The 19855-nt window shown below is 44.4% G+C and overlaps 1 protein-coding gene across 3 annotated transcripts in view; it reads left to right on the top strand.

Moving 5' to 3' along the window:
* TPK1 (thiamin pyrophosphokinase 1) overlaps positions 1-19855 on the top strand; it is a 251885-nt gene that overhangs the window by 89524 nt on the left and 142506 nt on the right. For all 3 annotated transcript variants that reach the window (XM_045857641.1, XM_045857642.1, XM_045857640.1), the window contains one exon: positions 13212-13284. In XM_045857641.1, the coding sequence (XP_045713597.1) occupies positions 13212-13284 (73 nt within the window). The remainder of the gene's footprint in view (positions 1-13211; positions 13285-19855) is intronic.

Below are 19855 nucleotides of genomic sequence, written 5' to 3'. Positions count from 1 at the left end.
GACTACAGAGCGCAGGAGGAGGAGACTCTAGTTCAGCGTGACAGGCCCTGTGCCACAGGGAGGCAGTTCTGGCGGTTGATCCAGAACTAGGACAGCTGGTCCCGCGTGTCCTGGGTAAAATCCACACTCACTACCTTGAGCGTCAGGGCCGGCTCTCGCTCGGGCTCCCGCCATGCCCCGTTTCCTCTCTGCCTTCTGCCAGGGCCCTTGCCCTCGCTGCCTGGGTGCGGGCCCTTCTCAGGCCGACCTTCAGCTGTGCCATGCTGGCACTGCCCGCCGCCCGTCCCTGTCGGCTGCCACCCTCTGGTCAGTCCGTGCGCACGGATCGCACGCCGCACTGGCCCTCCGATGGTGCGCACAGCACGTGCACGTGCCAGCCTTTCTCGCGCAGCCCTCTCCGTGAAGCTGGGCCCGGCTGACAGGCCACCTGCCCCCCCCCAACCCGCCCCCTGGACTCGCTCCTCCTCCAGCCTGACGGGACACGACATCGCTTACACTGTGATACCAGCTGTAAATTACAGTGCCAGGCTCCTGTTACCTTGATTTAGAGCTGTGAGGACTTACCTCCTGTACGGGGTTATAAATTCCTAGTGGTCTCTGGTCCCTTAACTTTGCATAATCCTTTATAATTATTTACTTTCTCATTTTCTCTTGTGATTTACCTATGTGTAGATGTGTCTGATCTCTGCATGGTGGACTCCTTCGAGGCAGGAGTCGTAATTAGGAAAGTTAATGAACTTTCCTTACATTCCTCATAATATCTAGAACACTAATGAGCACCCGCAAATACATTGAATTAGTGATTTTTTTCATCGATACCTTAGCAGAAATGTCACAAAGACTAAGCTTCTTTTTTCAGCCAGGGATTTCTAAGCTATAATATCAACTGTTGGAAGTATCTTGATGTAAAGAAGGAAAATTTGGATAATTTTATGTCTTATTAGTATGTATAAACCACAACATCTTACATCTAAAAAGATTACACGTTTTGTCTGAAATCATGTATAGGAAAGGTTCCTCTTTATTTGTAGAAAGTCACTGTGTTCTAATTTCTATTGGAATGAGCCTCTTATCATGAAACTAAGATCTTTGTCTTTGAATTCATTGGTGTTTGGAGAACAACATGAATATCAGTGCTGAATATGAAACCTTTTTTTAACTGTGATTTTGTGGGACAGAGAGACTGTCAAACCCATCAGCATAATAGCCTCACATTTTGCTATGAATTTTGGTATCATGAGAGGGTACGGATTTGAAATGGGGGTGAGTATTGTTTTTAGGTCAGTCTTCTCATTGTGATTGATGAATATAACCTCTGAAATGTGCTGTCCTGCGGAAGATTATTTTTATATAGACGCCATTCTAGGTCAGCTCAGAATTTCAGGTGCTGCTTTTCTGTTCGACCTAAAAGCTGAGCCCCCAGCAGAATCTCCCTGGATTCACACAAATGAGCGTTCGGTTCAACATGCAGTGGCGGTGGCGGGGTGAGGAGAGGAGAGCCCGTGGTGCTCGCACAGAGAGCGAGGTTCATTCTTGCCTTCTCATTCCTCTCCCTTCATTTTCTCCCCGTTACAGTTGCCCACTTTCTAGCTCCATGTATCCTGCCAACTTCCTCATTAGTAAACCGATACCCCTCTTCAGAGTGATCAAGTGGGAAGAGAGGATGCCTGTTGTAACTCCAACTCTAAAATTAACCGCGTCCCCCAAACCAATTTCAGCATATAATTTAAATAACTGAATAAGGTGGGAGGCTGGCTGTTAAAAATTAGTTTCGAAAGACTTTATCAATAGAATTACAGCAGGCGTCTGGCAGCAAGAATCTGATATACCCTTGAAGAAATCAATGACTTGTCCCTCAGTCTGTTTATGAGTAACAGTTTTGCTCTCTGTCCCTTTCACTGCAGGAGGCTGTAGCCTCCCCAGTACCGCCCCCCCCCCCACCCGCTGCCCCACATTGGGAGTTGGGCGGTGAGAGGGCATTCCGGACTCACTAGTTTGGTCAGGGCTCAGAGTCTGACTCTGACGTGATTGCTATGAGACACCTGGCACGTAGTCTCACTTCCTAGGGCTGTAGTTTCTGCATCGCTTTTATTACAAGGGGAGGCCACTCCCTCCCGAGGTACTCAGAGAAGGCTCCACGAGGAAACCCATTATCTGCATCATCTGGGCTGGTTATACAGGATCTGGAGGAGCTGGGAGGACAGAGGGTGGCCTTTCAAAGGTGCGGTATGATGAATGATGGAAGAGTTGAATCTGCTTATGATGCAGTTGCAGACAATAGCTGTAAGTCTTCTTGTCACAGCTAATATTCTGCTTGCGGTAATTGTGCAACTTCTTAGAAAGGTAGCAGGCACTTTGCGTATTGTGGTTGGACTGAAGAAGTGGAGTGTTTGGCTTCTCTGGTTCTTTTTGGTTTTTAATCAGCTTGTTCAGATATAATTTCATATAATAGAATGCATTCATTTTCAGCCTGCAGTCCAATTAGTTTTGAAGTGCTATACCGTTTTATCCACCACCACAGTCAAGGTTAAAACATATCCATCACCCAAAGGGTTCCTTCCTGTCCCTTGGTAGCCAGTCCCCAACGTCCACACTGGCTCCCGCAGCCTTCTCCAGTGCCATGCACATAGAGTCCCACAGTTTGTGGTCTGCCGGGTCTGACTTTTTCGCTTACCGAATGAATGCTGTTGAGATTCCTCCACGTCATTGTATCAGTGTTTCTGTCCCTGTTCAGGGCTGAGGAGTGGTCGTTAGTGGTACACTGTAGTTCAGTTTGTTTATTCAGTGCGGTTGGTGGCTGATTCTTAAGAATTGTCCTTTTTAGTTGGAATCTGTTATTTTTTCAAGTACGTCTTTGGTGGGGAATGTTAGTTCTTTTAGTTAGAACCAAAAAAAAAATCAAGATTGTCAATTGAGCTCTGGAGGTTGTATAAATAGTAGCAGTGGTTCCTATATGAAGCCTGTATTTTCTGTATTTTAATGAAAATTCTGCAAAAGCCTGCTCGATAGTGTGAGGTTTTTATGGGATAAGGTAATAAATATAAAACTATCATGGAATAAGTCCATGTTAAGTATCCACACATACATTGTGATCTTGATGAGCTCCAATATATGTGATGGTTGATTTCAGTCTGCCTGTGACTATAGTTTTCTCAGTGACTTAGATTTATTTTAACTAATGTTCAAGCATTTAATGGCATAGTCGAAAAATGGACTTTCAGCATGCTTTACCATATGCAGGGGCCGGCAAAAGTGGGCTCACTGTCCCACTGTGACATTCTTTTGAGTCAGTAAAGCTATTGTAATAATCAAATCCTGTATGTCTCCCTCCATACGAACAATTGAAAACCACTTTTTCTCGCCTCATATAGGAAGGGAACAAGTATGCACTTTGCTTAAGGAAAACCAGAGTTTTTTGGCTTACTTTGATTTTTATGAGCCTAGCCTTGAGCAACATTTACTCCCTTGCTTTGGCCAGTTTCTATTAAAAAGTATTTATGAAATCAAATTACTGAGGTCAGTAAGCAAGCCAACATTATTGGGTCTTTAAATCAAAGTGATGGGAGGTAAAAATGATTAGCACATTTAAAAGAAAATTTATACTAAGGTCCTGGTATTAAAGAACCCTACACGGCAAACTCTGAGGACATGTTTATCTTGAATTATTGATTGGATTAGTTTAGTGATATATTTCCGTCTGTTGGTTATCAAATGCTGTACATCAGAGGTCTCAGAGCTACCCGCGTGGAGCTCTGAATCATGTTGGGTGCTGGGGGATGTGTGTGCTGTGTTTGTCAGGTCACGCATGGAGCCAGAATAAATTTTCCGTGTGAGATCACTTTCAGCCCGCTGCAGAAAGTCCACTTACCACTAAATTTAATCAGAGGCATTGTTCTTTATGGCTAGCCTATGGCATACAGTGCATTTATGAAAAAACCCCTTTCCCTTCCTGACTGTGGATGGCGTCTTCAGAAGTAAATGACCTTCAGAAGATTTTTAAGAGAAGCCTGGGTCATCTGTCAAAAGTTTTGAGTAACACATGGCTCCTTTAATTTTACTTATTTAAAAAGAATCGAATTGTTTTAGGACTTGTTAATACGCTTTCAGAGTCATGTTTTTCACTGAATGTTTGGCTTAAATTCAATATATTATTTGATTGCTGTGTTAAAAAGTAAATATTGAGAGCAGTCACTCTATACCATGTATGTGTATATGTATGAATATATATTTGTGTGTATATACATGTGTATCTATATGCACACCTCATATATATGTGTGTATATAATTGCTTGATTTCCATATGCGTTTAAGTGAATGCATGTCGATGCATGCTTACATGCACACACACACCTAGGTGCTCCTGCATGGTTTTCTTGTTATCACACTTTGGATTTGTGTGATTGGACCGAGAGTAAGCAGAATAACTCCAACAGCAAGAGGGAGTATGATTTGTTGACACATCATTATAGGACCTGAAATTCGAGTTGATGATGACATCGGACCTGAGCTGGGGATGGCCTTCCTATTGTTAGGGCACAGAAGAGGGACAGCTGGAATTCAATTTAAACGAGAGCTAGTTCACACATTTTGTGGGCAATAGCCAATGACAATTATACCAAGAAGAGCTCTGAACTGTCACATGCAGTCCTGGGCTAGAGGTCAGAGAGCTGTTGGAGACTGTAGATCTTGAAGACGTCATTTTTGCCCCTGTAGCCAGGAACATGCTGAATTATCTCAGAAAGGGTATTTAAAATACAACAGCAGACATTTTACTATCCAAGAAAATCACCGTGTGTGTACATATAGTGGATGTATATGTATTATCTGTGCATGTGTGTATATATTATATCTTACGTGCTTACCTCTGGGCATTATATATCTTAAGTAGAAGACAGCCAGAGAAAGTCAGGGGAAGGGAACTTGAATGTTGACAAGAGGGCATTAATCTTTAACTGTAAGGGACTAGAATAAAAAACTCATGAATGTTAAGAATGTTGACTCACTTTCTAAACTGTGATTTAGAATTCCAATGAGCACTTAAGATTTCCGCCCTGGTAGTTTCTATAAACATAGGTGGGGAGAGCCAAATGCAAATACAAATACAAACAAAACCAAAAAATGCCCACGAATACCCACAGACACCATCGCTCTGGCCGCCAGTGCTGGTCTCCCGCCCAGGACAGCGCAGTGTTGCTCGTCAATCTCCTGCAGCCTTCCGCTGCACACGCCCCTCCCTGACTTAGTACTTACTGTGACGTGAGACGCCCCGGTTAGGAGGTTCTTTTGTTCCTCACTTTCTTCATGACAGTGAAAGGGAACTGATAGTTTTCTGCATGCGTATCAGTGATAAAAAAAATACCTCTCGTGCAGTCTGAGAAACTTAACATTCTGCCCAGTTTTTAAAAAGTCTAGTGTGCTCTTCCTTAGTTTCATAAAAGCCTGCCAATCAAACATTCTGTATATTTCCCCTGACTTCATATTGTCATATTTTTTTCTAAGTAAACTCTTTTACGTCCCACTTTTATGATTCATGATTTTTGGGGGGGTATTCATTTTTTAGATATGTTTTGCTTTTTAAAACATTGTTACTATCATTGAAATCTGGCCAAGACAAGTTGACGTTACACAGTGTGGGCTGGATCTCCATTCTTGAACCCGAATCTTTGTGACCCTTGAGTAAGAGAATACATTTTTTAAGTTTGTAATAATGTAAAAATGTTTCAGTAGTTTAAATGCACAGCTTTGCTTTGAGAATGCAATAATACAGCATTTCACAAGATTTCCTCGATCTGTCTTAAGATAAAATTTCTTCAGATGTAGTTCTATTATTAAAAAATTAAGACAAGTTTATAGACAGAAAATCTTTTCCGACTTGAGGCATGGTGCTTAAAAAGGCCGCTGAAGCTTAGGAGCTTAGGACGCCTTGTCCTGTGTGCGGCTCTCAGGTTTGTTACTTCATGCAAAGCTCACCCACTGACCACTAGGGGCCTCTGCTGAGCACTCGGTCTCGCCCTGCCAGGCTGTGCAGCAGTGGGTTATTAGTGACTGGAGAGCAGGTCTGTGCGTCAGGAACCAGAAAAACCCCTTTCTGTCATTGTCACAGTGTGCCAGCCAGTGACAAGAACATGTTCACATGATAGTGTGGCCTTACAAGACCTAGTCCCAGCCAGAGGGCGTTTGCAGGGAGTCCCTTCCAAGTGGCGTTCGTTCTCCGGAGTGGGAGAAAGGGTTCATGTCACACGCTGCACTGATGCGTCTGATGCCGCTGACAGGGTGGACCCACATTGGAATCCGGGTGGCAAAGGCCACCAAAACCAGATGTGTGTTGGACACATCACATACCGCAGTCTGAACCGCACTGTCCTCGGTGGTGCTGTTGTAAGTAAAACAGTTAAAGTGACTTGTAATGCAATCATAATTACAAATACAGAAATAAATTCAGTGGACCAAATCTGTATTCTTAATTACATATTCCTTGGGATGCAGCAGGGAACAGAACGCCCGAGTTCACTGAACTTTCACAGAGATAGTGTCACACATAATTAAAGTACTAGAAAGTACATTCCTGGTGACCAAGGAGGACAATGGAGCAGGACGAGAGGGAGCATGCTTTGTCGTAGAGCGGGAGCAATTAAAGTGAGGGGACGCTTCACTGGGAGAGTGACTTTTCTGAGCTAAGTCCTGTGCCAGGCGGAGAAGCAACCCTCGGCGGTCCAGAGGCAGGGCCTTCTGGGCCTGAGAAGGGTACCGGTTCGCTTTTGCCGAGTAGCATACCGTCCGATGCCTAGTGGCTCTGAACAGCAGTGTGTTAGTGGGGTTCGCAGTCCTAAGGGACAGCTAGGTGGATCCTGTGGGCTCACTGGTGTCAGTCGTGTGGTCAGGTAGACACTTGCTAATGACGTCAGCAGGTGGACAGGACTCGCTGTCGTGTTGGCAAGTTGGCTGCCTGTCAGGTAAGCTGGGCCACCTGACTTTTCTCTCTCACCCCGAGACTTTCAGTCTCGGCCTCAGGCTTGCCCGTCACTGTTCTCATGGCAACCGGGGAGGGTCCCAGGAGAACAGAGAGGGGCTGCGGCTGCATGGAGGCCTGGTGCGCACCTGCCAGGCCATGGTCATTGCTTCTGCATTCTGTGGAACAGAGCAAGTCTCGAGGTGAATACAGATTCAAGTTGTGGGAATAGACTTGTATTAACACCTCTTGATGGAAGTGTCTGGAAGGTCACATTGTAAAGGAATATGGATGGAGAGAGAGAATAATTATGGATAATTTTACACACATGCTACCACATGTAGAGAATGAGGAAGAAACGTGTTAGGGGGAGTGGTTAGTGAGGTACCTGAGGGTCATCTCGTCGGGCCTTTGTCCGTAATACTAAGGCTTACTGTCTGTGAGGTGGAGGCACGGGGAGGGGTTTTGAGCAGAGGGGCGATACCACCTGTCCCATCAGAGCTGTAGCATGGCAGGTGGTAAGAAAGAGCCAGTTTAGAGTGTATTTGGAAAGAGGAGTCTGTAGAACTTGCTGACAAACCATTTATGGTGAGGAAGAGAGAAGAGTCAGGGACAACTGTGAGGGTTTGGGCCTGGACAACTGGAACAGGTTGATTTTTTATTTGATGAGATCGGGAAGTCTGTAAGAGGAGCCGCTAGGTGAGGAAAAGCGCAGCGGTTTAGTGGTGCAGGTGCCGAGTTTGCTGTTTACCCTACATCTAATATTGAGCAGTTCTCGGAATATCTGAACCTGGAGATGAATCTGGGGAGAGGCGGGCTTCAGAGCTGTCAGTTTGTAGAGGGCGTTTAAGGCCCTGCGTCTTGGTAGGAGAACCTAGTAAGTACAGACAGAAAAGGAAAGGGGTCCAGGCGCTGAGCCCGGGACACCCCACTGTTAAAACACCCAAGTGAGGTGTAGGAACTACCAAGTGGACGGAGATGGATGACCAGTGAGTTACAGGTAAAAGCAGGAAATTACACTCCTTAAATCAAGTGAAGGAGAATCAAGAAATAGAGAGTGACCAATTGTGTTAAATCCCTTTGACAGATAAAATTTGAATAACATGGGAAAAATGACCATTGGATTCAGCAATAAAATAACATGGGAAAATTGACCACTAGATTTAGCAATATGGCAATACGGAGTCTGGAGATTGAGAATGTAAAAGCCATATATATGTATTAAGATGTTTAAGTTTCTTTTTTGTGTGATATCTTTTGTCTATTTGATTGTTCTATTGTGATTTTATTTCTATTTGAATAAACTACTGATGTCAACTCTACTTGAAGATAGTTACCCTTTGTATTTCATTTAAATGTTATCTCTGTGCCCTGGCTGCTGTGGCTCAGTGGGTTGAGCACTGACCTGCAAACCGAAGGGTTGCAATTTGAGTCCCAGTCAGGGCACACGCCTGGGTTGCAGGCCAGGTCCCCAGCAGGGGGTGCGCGAGAGCATCCACACATAGATGTTTCTCTCCCTCTCTTTCTCCCTCCCTTCCCCTCTCTCTGAAAATAAATAAGCTCTAAAAAATGTTTTCTCTGTTATGCCTTTTACCTTTAGTAATGAATGGTATTCATCGTCTCACGGTTCTGTGATCTCACGGTGACGTGTACACAAGAGCCACTACCATCCGATTGAATGCTTTTCTGTGAGGCAGACATTCTTAAGTTCTATAGAGATCTTTTCAGGCTCCAGTCCCTGTCTTTTAAGACCATGGTTCACACATCCAGATATAGTGGATAAAAGCAGCAAGATAAAAACAGAAACTAGCAAGGATAGGAAATAAAGTATTTGCTTTAGCAGGGCAGCCTATGCCTTAAGAAATTCTTCCACTGTCATTTTCTTCAGTAAGGTTTCAGTTCCTGCTGGGGGGAGAAAGAAGGGTTAAAAACACTACTAGCAGACTCGTTAGCTAGGCAGCTTATTACGCTTGGGGACAACTCGGGAGGAGCAACAGCCTATTAGTGGCCCTATTGGCATTTATCTGTCTTATTGAATTCTGTGCGTTATGTCTCTGCTGAATCACAGAGAGAAGCATAAAACAAAGAAATTACACAGAGTAAATCACTATCGGCGAGCTAGCCTTTTATATTGTTAAGGTGAAGGATTGGCATCACCTGTATATTTACTTTGGGTCTCTCTTGTGTTTGTAAATAAGAAAAGATGAAACCTTCCACTCTGCACCGTTAGCCTCATTCTCCTCGATACTGACAGCATTGTCTGGCACAGACCTGCAGCGTCCCTGCCTGCCACTGGGGCAATGACCCCATAACTTAGACTCTCCAGCCAAACAGCCTCCATCCTCTCTCATTCGTGCCCTCTCCCCTCCAGCCTCCTTTGGAAAACAATTGCTTACAGCTGAGGGCCGCTGCGGTCCCAGACAGGAGGAAGTGGCCTCTGTGCTGTGCTGTGCTCTTCCGTCACTGCAGACCACCTCTCTGCCTCTTCCGTGTCCCTGCTTTTCTTCTGCCCATGGCCTGAGTGTGGGCATGGTGTGTATCGCTCATCCTCTCATTATGATCTCGTTCGTTTATAACTTTTCACGCAGTATCCATGGTTATGAAGCCTTTCTGTCTCTCTCTTACTCAGACCCAAGCCTGGCTCTTTCTGGTTCTTTCATTTTATTTTTTCCTAAGCTTTTCAAAATTGTATTGCATTTATTCAGGTGACACTGGTTAATAAAATTATAGAGGTTTCAGGTGTACAGTTGTGTAGTCCCTCATCTGTATGTTGTGTTCTGTGTTCGCCACCCGAAGTCACCATGGAGCCTCCCTCCACCCTCTTCCACCTCCCCCGCCCCCGTCGGGCTCTTCCATGGCATTCTGCACTTGACCTGTGGTGTCCGTGACTGTGTTCTCTAACGTCCGCACGTGGACTTTAAACCTTTTGGGGCTGTGATGGGTTCGGTATCTGCAGTGTGGCCCATACAGTATGTGTTTAATGAATATCTGATGAATACTTGATCAGTTGAATTAAATACCCTATATGTGGAGAATTCATGAGGATATTGCTTTACCTCCCCCGACCTCTGTCTCTGTATTTACAACTTGTAGTTGAACTTGGGCACCAAAATGTCAGCCCTGTCTGAACTCTTATTTTGTCCAGTGTGGGTGGCAAGTACTGTCAGAGTCCAGCGTGAGTATAAAGGCGCCTGCTCTACTTAGGGCGAGTGTGGAGCACCTTCCCGTAGTGACTGGTCAGTGCCCTTGGACAGGGATGCCAAGAGGAGGAGCACTGGTCAGGTCTGTGCCAACAGGGGCAGAGACATGATCAGTGGCAACACAAATCCATAGACCCTTAGTCATTGCTGTGTCCAGTCATCCCCAAAGAGTCCTGATAAATAATCCTCCCCCATAAACTGCCTTTTATATGATCACACAGTGCCTCTACATCTGTGAAGGGACAGCCCCAATAGGCACCTCTTCAGAATGCCCAGGTACCATGGCAACAGGTGCCTCGGGAAATGTGAGATGGGCTTTTAAGTGTGCTACCCAAGAGTACGTTTCAAGACAGTTCAAAACTAGTGTGCTATATGATGAAAAGTTGTTAATCACTTTAGTCTTGTATACCAGCTGTGTTTTTGGCGTGAGTCTTCTCAGAAATCAGCATCCTGGTTTATTTTTAAAGCATACTGAGATCTGTCCGGAAAAAGTCCAGCCATTGTTAATATGACAAGAACAGTTTGAGCAACATCTATGTCACCTGGAAGCCAAGGAGGGTGGACTAGAATACGCATGCATGAACAATGATGACTTCACTGTACTAGTCAGTGGGGGTGGTAGATGCCATTGAGTGAACATGTGTACTGTGTGGCCATCACATTCAAAATGACTGAGTGAGTAGAACAACAAATCTGCATCAAATTTTTCATTAAGTTTGAACGTTCCTCTATGGAAACTATTTGGATGATTCAGAAGGCCACAGCTATGGGCAACTGGTGATTGACAGTCATCACAACAACATGCCTGCTCATGCATCACATCTTGTGCAGAGGTTTTTGGGGAAACATCATCAAATCACCCAGGTGACTCAGTCCCCCTACAGCACAGATTTGGTGCCCTGCAACTTCTGGCTTTTTCCAAAACTAAAATCACCTTTGAAAGGGAAGAGATTTCAAACTATCAGTGAAATTCAGAAAAATGGGATGGGGCAGCCAATGGCAATTGGGAGAACTATTCGAGGTCCCAAGGTGCCTCCTTTGAAGGGGACTTGAGATATCATTGTCCTGTGTGCAATGTTTCTTGTATCTTGTATCTTCTTCAGTAAATGCCTCTTTTTCCTGTTACATGGCTGGATAGCTTCTGGACATACCTCTTATATTAGAGACAATCACATAGGAGTTAGCCAAATTTAGTTCTTTAATCTATATAATATATAGATCTATATATTATCTACATAACATAGATAATCAATATATTTATGTGTAATACTGTTAGAAGCACTGATATTCTGCGATCCATATGAATTTGAGTCTGTGGTTGAATGATGGCAGGTGGAGGCATTTTAGACAAACTTTAAAACTGAGAGAATTTTTGCAACAGGAGAGGAAAAGAATAGTCTGTTTCAGTCCTAATAGGGGTAAGGTATAAGGTTTTTACCTAAGTGTAGGTATAAAGTGAAATTGAAAGTAAGAGAGGGTGGCAGGGACATTCTGAGGAGAAAAGTTGATGGGAAAATGTTGAAATCAGGCAAGGTGGTCCAAAAACCTAGGGACAGTACTCCGCAGTTCTGCCTTATCCTGAAATAAGCTGTTGTCACTTGTACATGGCTGATGTTCAGTGGCTAGTTCTGGAATCAGTTAATATAAATGTTTTGCTAATTACCAAACATTGAAATAAGTTATCACTATTGGTTAACAAAAAGAATACTAAACAACTTACACAGCACAGATCTGTGTGGAAGAACTGTCTCTGATCATTTGGGCCCAGGAAGACACAACTCAAAGAAACGTTGGCCCGACCCAGGTTAGTGAGGTCAGGTTAGATGTAACCAGTGATATTTCAAACTGCGTTAAGAACTTGGAAAAATTATACAAAAGAACAGCATTAGTATTGGGTTTTTCATTTTCATCATCAGTAAAAATCTCCCTAGGAGCCAGACAGTCTCCTGTGTCTTAGTTTTTATGGCCTAGAGATGTCTCCAAGTTCTGGGCCTTATCTGTCTTGACGCGTAATATCCAGAAAGATAAAGTGCCGGTGTCCCTCTAACTAGGGATCTAGTCCATTAGGCAACAAGTTGGCCCTCTGGAGGAGGCGTACAGAAGTTTTAGTATTCTACTGAATCAGAACGACGAATTATGTGAACAGCTACAGATCTAATTCTCGTGGTAGGCAGAGACTCTTTCTGGAGGGCACGGAAGCAAACAGCCCCTTCCTTGTGCCGTGCAGTTGTAGCGGCTCTGGAGGCCAGGCCTGTGTGCAGGAGCACTGCGAAGTCCAGGAAGTTCCGCTTCTCCACGGTTAGGTGTTTTAAGTGGGGAGGAATCCTACCAGGTCATGAAGATGTGTTATGTTTAAAAAAGAAAAGAAAAGAAAAAAAAGGATGGCTTAGGAAGGTAAGCTCTCCAGTATGAATTTGGGGAAAAATAAAAAGGGCAGAAAAGAGAAATGAGATAATTGTGATAGAATCAGAAACACCACTTTTGGGAATCCCCTCCCTCTATTTAGCAACTATGACCTTTGCAGTATTTCCAACACTCTAGCAGATTCCTGTTTCTAGAAATAGGTTAGTAGGGTATTCTTTGGGAAGTGTCTCTGACCCCACACCTGCTGTGCCGAGCAGGCCGCCTCCTGCCCTCCTTTGCTCTGTTGCGGTCTGCTGCACGTTCTGAACTTCCCTGAGAGTTCGATAACGTGAAGGTTTGACTATATGTAGGAGGCACTAGACAAAGATTGAGTCTTTGTTTCAGGGTTGTTGGCCTGGGTTTGTTTTTTTCTAAAAAAAACAATAATCTTCTTTAATCTTCATGTGTTTTTCAAAGCATGATAAATGCTGACTGACAGCTGACTGAGCTGGTGAACCAGCTGGTGATGCGGAGTGCCCCCCGTCACACTGTACTGTAACCCGGGCTGTGAGTGTGACGTCCCACTCACTGCAGAAGTAGACCTCATGTTTCTTTTTCCTTCTGAGTACACAAGTTCTCTCTCTGGTCCTTGTAATTGTCGTTATAAAGATTTACAAGTCAGTAGTCTTAATTAGTTAACGTAGACCCCTTTCTTTCAGCTTTTTGCCTGAATTCATCAGCGGAGACTTTGACTCTATCAGACCCGAAGTTAGAGAATACTATGCTGCTCAGGTAAGCCCTAAACACGTTCACGTTTACAATGCTTCTCGTACGATTGCTTCTCCTACGTTCTTTCTGGCTTCCTTGGTGTATGTGTAGGGACTGAGAACCTCATTGGTTATTTTATAAAAATTTTATAACAACTGTGATACATATTCAAGCGGAATTTTTAAAAATGACTAGTAGAAACACAATTGTACAAATTGCCACCATCAGATAAGAATGCTAAGTACTCTAAGCACACATATTTTACACAAGTCTAAAGTGAATGGGCTAATTTAATACTCTACTCTTATTACCTACATCCTCATTAGTTATACATGTTTCAGAAATCACTTTTAATTTCATTTACTGAGTGTACTATATTTTGCTTAACCAATTCCCAATGGATTTACATGTGTTTCTATTTTTCTGCATTGTAAACTAATAAAAATCTTTGTAAATGAATTTTTATAAAAATGCATAATTAGAGAACCACAGCTTCTTCTTTAATATGTAGATTTTTGAAACTATTCTCCCATTCTGAAGAAAACTATTCGTTACCGCTTGACATTAACAATAACGTACAGCTGACGGCGTTCAGCGCATTACTGCTGTTGTGAAAGTCGTCCCGAGACCCCCAGCACTGAGGACGAGCACACAGGTGATGTAATTGAGAATGGTGGACGACACGCAGGAGTTTTGCAGTGATTAATTATTCAAGCCTTCACTTGCTGTAGAGGATGATGCAGAGGTTTAAAAATAAAAAGTACAGGGTCAGCAGTTCTAGCCACAATACCCTCATCTGTATTATTCTGAACTGGCATTGGCAAATTACACATATTTTTAAAAGAAACAGTGGTTGTTGAAATATTAAAACTTGAAATTCGTCATAAGGCTTGGGGATGGATGAGATAAAATGAAAATGAAGAAAGAGGAACCCCTTTGAAGGTTGGAAGGAAGAAGAAAGAAAAGGGAAAGAGGGCAGAGTGACTGGGGGTGGGCCAGCAAAGGACCAAGCTTTTTTTTTTTTTTTTGTGACAGCTCCCCTCCTCTCTTTGAGAGGAGCTGTGTTCTTTTTTTTTGTTAAGTTTTTATTTATTTATTTATTTTTAGAGAGGGAAGGGAGGGAGGGACACACACACACACACACACACACACACACACACACATCAATGTGCGGTTGCTGGGGGTCATGGCCTGCAACCCAGGCATGTACCCTGACTGGGAATCGAACCTGCGACACTTTGGTTTGCAGCCCGCGCTCAATCCACTGAGCTACGCCAGCCAGGGCTAGGACCAAGCTTCCAAGCGCAGGCTGCTGTGGTGGACGTTCCGGCCCGGCAGGGAGTGCAGCTCCTCGCGCCCGCGCCCCATCTGCCCACCAGCCGATGCGGCCTCCCCTCGGCGAATGGAGACCGTTAACCACGTTGGTGTTTGACATTCACGCTCAATTACTTTAACATTGGCCCGTTTCCACTCGTTTCCCACAGGCTCACTTCTCATTAACTGCATGCCTCGTCCTCGCTGGGACGGGGAGCCCTCAGCCTTACTTACAAGGCAGGGTTTCACAGATTTACAGATGCTCATCATTTTTTCGGGAGGGGAAGAAGCAGTGGGAGAAGCAGGGACAGGCAGACTCAGAAACAACCCAGAGGTCTGGCAGGTGTGACTCTTCTCCTCCGCCCTTCGGGGCTGCTGGCTGGCCGGAACCGGGCGTGTTGGTCCGACCGCTCCGGCCCCGATGGGGAAGGAACAGGAAAGGAGGGGACACCGGCCCTTTCATTTCTGAATGCAGCAACATGGGGTCAGGGGTCAAAGAGCGTTTTGAATTAATTCCTTCTGATGGATTTCTCTTCTATTTTCTGCTTTTCTTTTTTAAACCTCAAAACTAACATACATTCGTCAAGGTTTAATTTTGAAAGGAAGGTTCGCTGCATCTTCTGACTCCTACATGGCATGGTTGTGAGCGGATGTCGTGCGATCCAGTTCCTCACATGCTGAGGAGAACAGACTGCTTTCGAACTCTCTGGATCTGGTGGCCCTGCAGGGCCTTGGTGACATCTGTGGTGGAGCTAATGTGCCCTGCGTAGGTCACGGTGACAGTTTAGCTGCGGTTTTAATAATGATGATAATGACAACAAGTTAATGCGGCATTACACACCATCCCTCTAAGCCATTATCTCCAATTTCAACAGTCTTTGGCTGCTCCGGTGCAAATTAAAGGACGTTACATTCACTTTCAGGTACACTTTTTTCCTCCCACCTGGTCTGGGTCTCAGCGAAGATGAAACTGGGGCTCTAATAAAGTTGAAAAAAATAGAAAAAAAGAAATCGGAAATGCCAAAGGTTTGTTAAAATCATAAAATTATAAAATGGGTGTTGTAGCCAACATTTATTCATACAAGTTATTTTCTCCAATAGATACGTCTTTGACTTACAGAAAAAAAAATCCAGGTTTATATGACTAATCAACATTTTAAATTGGTTTGCCTGCTTGATTTCTTAGAACACTAAAATATGAAGTGTTTTGTCAGCTTGATTTGTCAGCTTCTAAACAGAACACGCCACAGCCCAGATCTTGCAGCCGGCGGTGCGGCAGCCCGCGCGCACCACAGAGGTTGTGGGCACTGACTCTGGGCGCCGTCAGAATGCACCTGTCTCTCCAAGTCCCCCCACGTCTTAACTACTGACAGCCCACTGTTGGCCAGAAACCCTGCTGGTAACATAAGTAGTCAATTAAAGCATACTTTGTATGCTCTGTGTATTACATACTGTATGCTTACAATAAGTAAGAGAAAATAAGAGACTAGAGAAAAACTAAAACTAGAGAAACTAGAGAAAATAAGAAAAACTAAACTAGAAACTAGAAACTAAACTAGAGAAAATAAGAAAATCACAAGGGAGTGGAAATACATTTGTATTACTGAACTGTATTTATTGACACTGTAAGTTTACATCTTCTGTTTCCAAGATGCATCATCTGCCTGTCAGTACCTGCATCAGCACTGTCTTACGTGATACAAGTCACCGTAGCTGTTACAGGGATTGCTAACGCTAGACCTCAAAAACGGAAAGATGACATGAAAAAGAAGTTCATATTTATTGACAGCTATGGCAATTCACGCACTGATAACAAAGCAGCAGCAATGTGATTGCTTTATGGAAGCCGAGTGTAGCGGGTAGAATGGAAGGTAGCTAGGAGATTGTTGCAATATTATGGTCTGTGCTGTCGTCAATGTTAGGAAGTTACGATTCAGTACTGCACCTTCATTTACACTCGCTTCGACTGCAGAGGTGCCGTGTACAGTGATTGTGCACAGTTTCGATTAATCTTACCTTTCTGTAATACAGTTGTGTATATTTTGTGGTAGATAAGATCAAGTAGACCGGTATCTATGTATATTTTATGCATTCATGGCATACCTGACTTTTTCTTAATGTTTTCCACATCTCATGGCTACTTAATTGCTAGTTTTTTTCAAACTGTTGCAAATTTCCAAAATATGGAGATTTTCTTTCAATAATATATTGAAAAAAAACCCACATGTAAGTGGACCCACACAGTTTAAATCCATCCATGTTGCTCAAGGGTCACCTGTAGTTATCTATTGTTGTCTAACAACTTACCCTAAAATGTGTCAGCTTAAAACAGCAAACATACTTACCTCCCATGGTCTCTCCAGGTGAGGAATAGGAAAGGTGGAAGTCAATTATAACTGGGTTGTTCTGGCTCAGGCTTCCTCACAAGATTACATGGTAGCTGATTTTCAGTCACCTCGAGGCTCCCCTGGGGGACAGAGTTCTCTCCCAGGGTTAGTTAGCCACGTGGCTGTTGGAGGGCGGCGTCCGCCCTTGGCCACTGGGCCGCCCACGGTGTGGCAGCCTGCCTTCCAGAGAGGGATCAAGTGAGAGGAGGGCTCGCCTGCGAGAGAAGCAGCCCGGCAGCAGGAGCTGTCTGTTCGGTGGCTGCCTGCAGTGGTGGCGTAGCATCCCACGGTCTCTGCGGCACTCTTGCAGCCCAGGTCTTGCAGCCGGGGGTGTCGTTCACACAAACCCACCCTGCCTGCCAGCAGGTGGGCTCCGACGCCACGCACAAGGCGGGCAGCCCCAGGAAGCAGGAGTCGGCGGCAGCCTCCTGGGAGGCCGGTCGGTGCCCACCACCTGACAGACGTCGTACCAACGGAGCCTGAGTGTTAGGCAGTGAGAGAGATGTGCTGGTGACGTCACAGTGCAGTCTCAGTCTTTAGTTAGTATTATGTAAGAAGAAAGGAGGAAGCCTAGCCACTAGCAAGTTCTTTTTGATTCGGTCTTTGTACAATAAAGCCTGCTTTAAGACAAGTTACATGCCAACAACCCAATTGCTCGTCTTTGTGTCCACAGCCCTAATTAGCTTTTCCTTGGGTTTTGGACAAACGGGAGAAAGCTCTGGCCTACCACTTACTCTCATATGGTGCATAGGGCGAGAAACAAGGTGTTCATTTACTCCCCTTGTTCATTAGCATGCAGCAGTTTGAAAACTGCAGGGTCAGGATGCAGAGTTACCGCCCCTGAATCAATACTAAAGTTGTCATTGGAACTCTTAAGTGAAGTATAACATAACTTGGAACTTTCAATGTATTTTTCTATGCCAATAGCTGCATTTAACTCATTTCAGTGTTAAATGTATAGATGCGATAAACATCGATTATACATAATCATAGCTCAGCTACCTGTGATCCATGTCCCTGCTGCATGTGGTACACCCTTCTTAATTTGCTCCATAAAGCCGTCCTCTTTGGATAGCTGTAGAATCGTTGTACTTCTGCTTTTACCCATTTGTCTCGGTTCCCCCCTGCTGCTCACTAATATTAACTTGGAATGAGGAATGTCTCCTAGAGAGTTCCCCCTTGATGTATTTTTTTCACCGTCTGAGTTAGTCAGTGCTTCGTTGAGTCAAGGCTAAAATCATCTCTTTCAATCTTCTTAATTATTCCATTATCATGCCTGCATGTATTTCAGTTTCCTGAGAACTTTTGAAGAAATTGTAATATCTCATGTAACTCCTGATATTCTTTTATCATTGCACGGTCTGTGGGATCTTCGCTGGAGGTAGAAAAGGGGGTTTTGAAGCGTCTTCCTTACTACCCAGGAGGTTAAGGAACTAGTTTGTAGTATTGAATTCATGTCTTAAGTAGCCACTAGAATAACAAGGTTCCTTTTCCATAAATGCAGGGATTCAGGAGAGAATATAAAACTATATTATAAATGTAATGATAAAAAGTGAAATAATTTAAATTAGAATAAATTTTAAATTATTTAGCCCAATTCCTGGATGAGGAAACTGAGGCTCGTGAAAGCTTAATGACTTGAAGGAAATAGTAGACCTAGTCGGAGGTAGCTCTTGGGTCAATATCTATGTTTTCTATAAAAACAAAACAAAACTTTTTTAAATGGGTGTTCCGCTGCTCCCACGGCCTGTCAGCAGATGACGCCTGGCCTGTCGGCCACCACCACTGCCGGCCCCTTGCACCAGGAGCTCGGCAGCCCTGGGGATGGGCATGGGCGTCAGTGTCGGTGCGGTTACCACACTCAGTCAGTGTGGTAACCAGACTCTTTACCTGCCCACCGTCATCACGCCGTTCCCTGCTACCCCGCCGGCGTGGGGCAAGAGCAGGGGTGCAGTAGTTGGGCCAGACCAAGAAGGACTGAACAAACTGATAAATCTCTGACTTACATAAAAGCTGTTCAGGAGACAGAGGACTGAGCCCAGACAGAACACCGAAGAGCCCAGGTGACAGAAAATCAGCAAGGGCATAGGTCGCCTGTAGCATAAGACCATCTTTGTGCTGCGAGGGGGTGTTTTGGCATTCGTTCCAGAAAGTGTCGCCATCAGCACGAGGCCATGTTCTGGACAGTGGTCAAGAACACTGGGACGTGGTGTGGGCCGGAGAGCCTGATAGAGTCACAGTGACGAAGAGAGAGAGGCTCCTTGGTCCTGAGGATGAATGAGACGAGCAGAAAGGCCCAGTGGAGTGGTGCCCGGCTACCAGTGTTCCGTGCAGACACAGCAAGGGGAGCCAGCCTGCAGCCGGCTTCCGGAGCGGAGGCCGGGCTCCCGGCCAGCTGTCTTCCACTGCATCTCTCTCAGAGTCAGAAAAGAGAAGATTTTTTAAAGGCGAGGACATGAATTATTGAAGAATATCTTATATGAAATCAGCGTTTCTTGGTGGTCTTTTCCCACTGTCATCTAACTGTGGTGTGACCATATCCAAATTTTTGAAGGTCATTTTTGATAGGTAAGGGTGGCATGGCTTTAACCTGTGCTCCTCTGGATAAGTATAAGATGCTGTCAGTGTTTCATGCAACAGGAGAAAATTGCTCATCTTTTCGATCTCATTATAATGGCTGTCATTTTTACAAAAGTCTTTCCTTTGTGTTTGAGGAGAATGAGGATTTGAATTTGAATATAACTTTTCCCAGTCAAACTAATGGGAAATTGACTGCTGGCTTGACACATGAATAGAATGTCTGATTTTTTATAAATGGGCTACTGGAAATGTGTGTATTTTAATTCCAGTTTTAGAACACTGACTCTCAAGTAGTAGGGGTGGGAGGCACGGGT

This window comes from Phyllostomus hastatus, unplaced genomic scaffold (assembly GCF_019186645.2).
Source record: "Phyllostomus hastatus isolate PE091 unplaced genomic scaffold, TTU_PhHast_1.1 phas_scaffold_142, whole genome shotgun sequence".
Lineage (NCBI taxonomy): Eukaryota > Metazoa > Chordata > Mammalia > Chiroptera > Phyllostomidae > Phyllostomus > Phyllostomus hastatus.
Note: the sequence above shows the minus strand (reverse complement) of the source record. Positions and strands in the feature narration are given on the sequence as shown.